At 43.0% G+C, this 7,143-nt stretch overlaps 1 protein-coding gene across 1 annotated transcript; it reads left to right on the plus strand.

Moving 5' to 3' along the window:
* The first annotated feature begins 5,463 nt into the window (after positions 1 to 5,463).
* On the plus strand, positions 5,464 to 6,920 carry LOC106571002 (high affinity cAMP-specific 3',5'-cyclic phosphodiesterase 7A). Its single transcript, XM_045695266.1, has 2 exons — positions 5,464 to 5,548; positions 5,641 to 6,920. Exons 1-2 carry the CDS (start codon positions 5,464 to 5,466, stop codon positions 6,828 to 6,830), a joined length of 1,275 nt encoding a protein of 424 aa, XP_045551222.1. The 3' UTR covers positions 6,831 to 6,920.
* The last annotated feature ends 223 nt before the right edge of the window (positions 6,921 to 7,143 follow it).

A 7,143-nucleotide genomic window follows, 5' to 3' on the forward strand; every position in this document is an offset into this window, starting at 1 on the left:
GTCGTTCACACCCTCTTATTCCTTAGCCCCACCCATCTCTTTAAGGATTCACATGTGAGGCTATGTGGTAAACACACGCTATATCAAATAAAATATACATTTATTTATCACATGCACAGGATACAGAAGGTGTAAACGGTACACTGAAATTGTTACTTGCGTAGTAGCAATATAAAAAACAGAAAGTGTCCAGATAAAAATATTTAATAATGTTGCTAATAATTATTAGATGACTCTTATCCAAACAAAGTTTTCTAAATTGATGGGTCATGTGAAAGAAATGCTGTAATCCCCCCAGATACACCTGGCTAACTTGATGGTTCATGTAATAATCCAGCCGAAGTGGAGTCTTTTGGTTTAGCTAGCTAAACAATGAACCGGCATAACCCCAACACATTCTAATACAATACAAACATTGTCATAGCTGTAGTATGAATCTGCAGGTAGCTAAAGCTAACCAACTAGGTTCAATGTTAGCCTGTTAGGGCTAGGGGGCAGTATTGACACGGCTGGATAAAAAACGTACCCGATTTAATCTGGTTACTACTCCGGCCAGTAACTAGAATATGCATATAATTATTGGCTTTGGATAGAAAACACTCCAAAGTTTCTAAAACTGTTTGAATGGTGTCTGTGAGTATAACAGAACTCAAATGGCAGGTCAAAACCTGAGAGATTCCTTTACAGGAAGTGGCCTGTCTGACCATTTATTGGCTTTCTTTGACATCTCATTCAATTACAAAGGATCTCTGCGGTAACGTGACACTTCCCACGGCTCCAATAGGCTCTCAGAGCCCGGGAAAAAGCTGAATGTCGTCATTCCAGCCCCAGGCTGAAACACATTATCGCCTTTCTCAAGTGGCCGATCAAGGGACTGTGGGCTTAGGCGCGTGCACTGGCCGCCCCCGTCTTTGTGTTTTTTCCTCTGTTTTCCGAAAAGGAGATTCCCGAATATTATCGCTTTTTACGAGATAAATTGCATAAAAATTGATTTTAAACAGCGGTTGACATGCTTCGAAGTACGGTAATGGAACATTTAGAATTTTTTGGTCACGAATTGCGCCATGCGTGCGACCCTGATTTACCATTTCGGATAGTTTCTGGGACGCACAAACAAAACGCCGCTATTTGGATATAACGATGGATTATTTTGGACCAAACCAACATTTGTTATTGAAGTAGCAGTCCTGTGAGTGCATTCTGACGAAGACAACAAAAGGTAATCAAACTTTTATAATAGTAAATCTGATTTTGGTGAAGGCTAAACTTGCCGGGTGTCTAAATAGCTAGCCCGTGATGGCTGGGCTATGTACTTAGAATATTGCAAAATGTGCTTTCACCAAAAATATATTTTAAAATCGGACATATCGAGTGCATAGAGGAGTTCTGTATCTATAATTCTTAAAATAATTGTTATGCTTTTTGTGAACGTTTATCGTGAGTAATTTAGTAAATTGTTAGTAAATTCCCCGGAAGGGGGTATGCTAGTTCTGAACGTCACATGCTAATGTAAAAAGCTGTTTTTTGATATAAATATGAACTTGATTGAACAAAACATGCATGTATTGTATAACATAATGTCCTAGGTGTGTCATCTGATGAAGATCATCAAAGGTTAGTGCTGCATTTAGCTGTGGTTTTGTTTTTTTGTGACATTATATGCTAGCTTGAAAAATGGGTGTCTGATTATTTCTGGCTGGGTACTCTGCTGACATAATCTAATGTTTTGCTTTCGTTGTAAAGCCTTCTTGAAATCGGACAGTGTGGTTAGATTAACGAGAGTCTTGTCTTTAAATAGCTGTAAAATAGTCATATGTTTGAGAAATTGAAGTAATAGGATTTTCAAGGTATTTGAAAATCGCGCCACAGGATTCAACTGGCTGTTACGTAGGTGGGACGAATTCGTCCCGCCTGCCCTAGATAGGTTAACAAGCTAACATTAGACTATAACTAGCAATACAAATGAATTTCTGATTTGAATAATATTTCTACACAGATCATACACGTAACGTTCGTAAAGTGTACTGTTAGTTAGCGAGCAAATGTTAGCTTGCTTCCTCGCTAACTAACAGTACACTTTAACTTGCAATAAAAACTATATTTCTGACAAAATTAGAAACTTGTGTCTGAAAATGTAGCTAGACTTTTTTCCAACTGATCTGTCGACAGCACCTGCTAAATTCATGGCATCAATGTTGTTGACAAAAGTACCAAAAACGTTTGTAGTTCTCGATGGTTAACGTTATATCTTTCAAAAAACGGTGCGGTAGAAAGGACTGTCAACACACACTGAACAGCTCACGTTATAGACAGATGCATGCTACATGGGAGACCAATCCGAACTCATTTCCCGGCATGTCCAGCCCACTCATTATCTCAGCCAATCATGGCTAGCGGGACGGTTCATGACTTCTTCCGTTGCTAAACCAACTAGGCTTGTACTTTAACAATTTGATTCATATTTATGGATGTAATAAATATTTGTTTTTAAAGCACATGAAAGTTCACATGTTCCAGATGGCATTTCTGCCCAAAAAAGTAATTTTGATTAAAAACAATTCTGTTTATGTTTCAAAGCCTCTCCTGTGAAGTAGTGATGTGTGAAATACCCCCTAGTTTCCTGAAATTAGTCATATATGCTTTCATATTTCCTCTGTAAGACATATTTCAATCTAGGCCAATTCCCACAAGTTTAATAAAGGGTTAACAATAAATTGTCCAGCTGTCGATGAGTCTGTATGGAGTGGTCTAGATTGACTGACTGTCCAGCGGTCGATGAGTCTGTATGGAGTGGTCTACATTGACTGACTGTCCAGCGGTCGATGAGTCTGTATGGAGTGGTCTACATTGACTGACTGTCCAGCGGTCGATGAGTCTGTATGGAGTGGTCTACATTGACAGATTGATATAACCAATATATTATATTGATATAGTGTATCTATCCAGGTTCCCCCTGTCAGTAAATCTGTGTGTCTTTCAGGACCTACTGGACATGCAACACAATGTATACACCTGTATCCAACCTGATACCAGGTAACACACACACATAGCTAGCCATTAGAAGCAAGAGGAAATTGTGTGTGTGTGTGTGTGTGTGTGTGTGTGTCAGTGTATCTCAGAGGGAGGTGTGTGTGGTCTCTCACTTCTCAGGAAGTGGGACAGTCAATCTTTTCAAGTAAAGAGACACCATAATGACACACACAGAGCAGATGATACCTGGGGAAGAAAATAGCAGAGGCCCTCGCACTAACAAACTCATAACACAACATACTATTTAATCAGAATCTGCCTCCAGAGAGACTGGGAGAAAGAGAGAGGGGGAGAAAGAGATAGTGAAGGACAGTAAAGGAGAAAGAGCGAGATGAAGCGATACCGAGAGTAGAAATTGATTACTGAGAGAAAAAGCTAAAAAGAAAGTGAGCTGGAGGAGGAGAGGTCAGAGAAAACATGTTGTGTTGTTTGCCTGGGACTAAAGACGGTCATATTAAATAGCTTCAGGAGAGGGAGGGTGAGAGAGGAGAGATGGGGAGAGAGAAGTAGAGAGAAGAAGAGAGAAGTAGAGAGAGAAGATAGAGAAGGGAGAGAAAAGGGATTGAGAAGGGAGAGAGAAGGGAGAGAAAAGGGAGAGGTTAGTAGAGTGAGAAGGAGACAGAAGGGAGAGAGAAGTAGAGAGGAGGGAGAGACAAGTAGAGATAAGGGAGAGAGAGAGAGGAGAGAGAGAGAGAAGTAGGGAGGAGGGAGAGAGGAGAGAGAGAGGAGAGAGAAGGGAGAGAGAAGGGAGAGAGAAGAAGAGAAGGAAAGGAGAAGGGAGAGAGAAGGGAGAGAGAGAAGAGAGAAGAGCGAGAGAGAAGGAAGATAGAAGGGAAAGAGAAGAGAGAAGGGAGAGAGTAAAGATAAAGGAGGGAAGAGAGAAAAAAATGAGAGGAAGAAGAAATAAGGGAGAGAGTGGAGTGGGGAAGAGATGGAGATAAAAGAGAGGGCCAAGTGTCAGGCTAAATTATCACGTCTCTTATCTGTTGAAACGAGCCGCAGAAGTTTGGCTGATGTTCGTATAGAGTGTTTGTGTGAGTCAGTGTGTATCTATGGATTTGTGTGTGTGTTTGTGTACTTGGGAGCTATAAGTGTGTAGGAGGATATCATCCACTTGTGAAATGCTAATCTATACACTCTCTCTCTCTCTCTCTCTCTCTCTCTCTCTCTCTTTCTCGCTGTCTCTTTCTGCCTGTATAATGAGATCTATCAAACCACTCCAGGTACCCTGGCTCGTTTTCTCCTCCCTCTCTGTCAATTCAATTCAAGGGGCTTTATTGGCATGGGAAACATATGTTAACATTGCCGAAGCAATTGAAGTAGATAATAAACAAAAGTGAAATAAACAATATATTTCTCTCTCTCTCTCTCTCTCTCTCTCTCTCTCTCTCTCTCTCTCTCTCTCTCTCTCTCTCTCTGTCTCAAACCCACATCTTCCTCTACTCCCTCTAGCACACAGGTCCAATCTTCTCTCTGTATCCGTCTCTCCCCCTCTCCTCCCCTCTCCTCCCCTCTGTCCCTCTCCTCATCTCTGTCCCTCTCCTCATCTTTCCTCTCTCCCACTCTCTCCTCCTCTCTGTCCCTCTCCTCCTCTCTGTCCCTCTCCTCCTCTCTCCCCCTCTCCTCCTCTCTCCCCCTCTCATCCTCTCTCCCCCTCTCTCCTCCTCTCCCCCTCTCTCCTCCTCTCCACCTCTCCTCCTTTCTCCCCTCCCCCTCTCTCCTCCTCTCCCCCTCTCTCCCCCTCTCTCCTCCTCTCCTCCTCTCCCCCTCTCTCCTCCTCCTCTCCTCCTCTCCTCCTCTCCCCCTCTCTCCTCCTCCTCTCCTCCTTTCTCCCCTCCCCCTCTCCTCTCCTCTCTCCTCCTCCTCTCTCCTCGCTCCTCTTCTCCCCCCCCCTCGTCTACTCCAAACTGTAAATGACTTTGCTATTCCCATTACCTGTAGTAGAAAGCAGTTTAGACGTACGTTCATTCCTGATTTGAGTACAGTTTAGACTTACTTTCATTACTGATCTGAATACAGTTTAGACTTACGTTCATTACTGATCTGAGTACAGTTTAGACTTACGTTCATTACTGATCTGAGTACAGTTTAGACCTACGTTCCTTACTGATCTGAATACAGTTTAGACCTACGTTCCTTACTGATCTGAATACAGTTTAGACCTACGTTCATTACTGATCTGAATACAGTTTAGACTTACGTTCATTACTGATCTGAGTACAGTTTAGACTTACGTTCATTACTGATCTGAGTACAGTTTAGACTTACGTTCATTACTGATCTGAATATGTTCAGTTTAGACTTGAAACAGACTCTTACGTTAACTGCACACTACCTGCTCAGACTGTTAGCTATTTATATTGTTATATTGTTACTGGGTCTTTTTAACAACATGTGACCTAGCTAGCTAACTGCAACTTGAAAGTAGACTTTATGGAAAAGAAAGAAAATATAGACATCTTCTTGAAAGATAATGCAACAAAGCATGATGTTACTCTTACTGGAAATGGATTCAGTTGTTAGCTATATAAACTTGGCTTAGCTTTAAAAGAAAGTCAGTGCATTTCAACCATAGCTAATGTAAATGGTTCTGTACTTATGTTTCCATAGCCCGACCTGAGGCTGTGCGGCCTGTGTCTGCCAGGAATGTCCGAAGGCTGCTGAGCTTTCAGAGGTACCTCCACTCGTCACGGTTCTTTCACGGCATCCCAGCCTCCAACCCTCTAGGCTACATCCTTGACGATGACTTCACAGGTCAAGCCAAGTTAATGCTGCAGAAGGTTGGAAACTGGAACTTTGATATTTTCCTGTTTGACAGACTTACGAACGGGAACAGCCTCGTCAACCTGACCTTTCACTTATTCAACACGTATGGGTTAATTGAGCTCTTCCAGTTGGACATGGTTAAACTTAGGAGATTTTTAGTCATGATTCAAGAGGACTACCACTGCCAGAACCCCTACCACAATGCAGTCCACGCTGCAGATGTGACTCAGGCCATGTATTGCTACTTGCAGGAGCCCAAGCTTGCTGAGACGCTGACCTCCTGTGATATCCTGCTGGGTCTGCTTGCTGCTGCCACCCATGATCTGGACCATCCAGGTGTCAACCAGCCTTTCCTCATCAAAACGGACCATTACCTTGCAGCACTGTACAAGAAAAGCTCAGTTTTGGAGAATCACCACTGGAAGTCTGCGGTGGGCCTGCTCCGTGAATCAGACCTGCTGTCCCACCTCCCCACTGAAGACAGATTGAACATGGAGGAGAGGCTTGGATCCCTGATTCTGGCTACGGACATCAGCAGGCAGAATGACTATCTTTCAGAGTTCAGGACACACTTGGACAAGGGAGAGCTCTGCCTCACTAACGGAGGACATCGACACTTTATCCTTCAGATGGCTCTGAAGTGTGCGGACATCTGCAACCCCTGCCGCCCGTGGAAACTCAGCAAACAGTGGAGCGAGAAAGTGACGGAGGAGTTCTTCCACCAAGGTGACATTGAGCGGAAACATAATCTTGAAGTAACCCCACTCTGTGACAGGCAATCCAACTCGGTTGCCAATATACAGATTGGCTTCATGGCGTACGTGGTAGAGCCTCTCTTTGTGGAATGGTCACGCTTCTCTGACACACGGCTGTCCATGACCATGATGAGCCACCTGAGCCTGAACAAGCAAGGCTGGAAGGAGGGGAAGGACAAGCAGGAGGCTAGCTCTAGTAGGGTCTCAGAGGAACAGAGGACTCCTGCCACCAAAGACTCAAACTCCAAAGTATTACCTCAGGGAAGCAAAGGGTCATGACATGCCAAGCATGACTGGCGCCCACGGTGAGGTGAGAAAGAGTGAAATTTGTAAGTCGCTCTGGATAAGAGCGTCTGCTAAATGACTTAAATGTAATGTAATGTAAATGTTATATACAGTGCAATTATTCAGACCCCTTCCCTTTGTCCACATTTTGTTACATTACAGCCTTATTTTAAAATAGATTGAACAGGTTTTTAGAAATGTTTGCAAATTGATAATTGTTTTTAAACAGAAATACCTTATTTACAAAAGTATTCAGACACTTTGTAGCTACATTTTTAGCTGTGACGTAACAAAATGTGGGAAAAGT

Source organism: Salmo salar, chromosome ssa15 (assembly GCF_905237065.1).
Source record: "Salmo salar chromosome ssa15, Ssal_v3.1, whole genome shotgun sequence".
In the NCBI taxonomy this organism is placed as follows: Eukaryota; Metazoa; Chordata; class Actinopteri; order Salmoniformes; family Salmonidae; genus Salmo; species Salmo salar.

Bases quoted from the DNA above. Each gene is read 5' to 3' on its own strand.
- LOC106571002 (XM_045695266.1), top strand. From the start codon at position 5,464: ATGGAAAAGAAAGAAAATATAGACATCTTCTTGAAAGATAATGCAACA. The intron at 5,549-5,640 runs GTTAGCTATATA...ATGTTTCCATAG, and splicing joins TACTGGAAATGGATTCAGTT to CCCGACCTGAGGCTGTGCGG.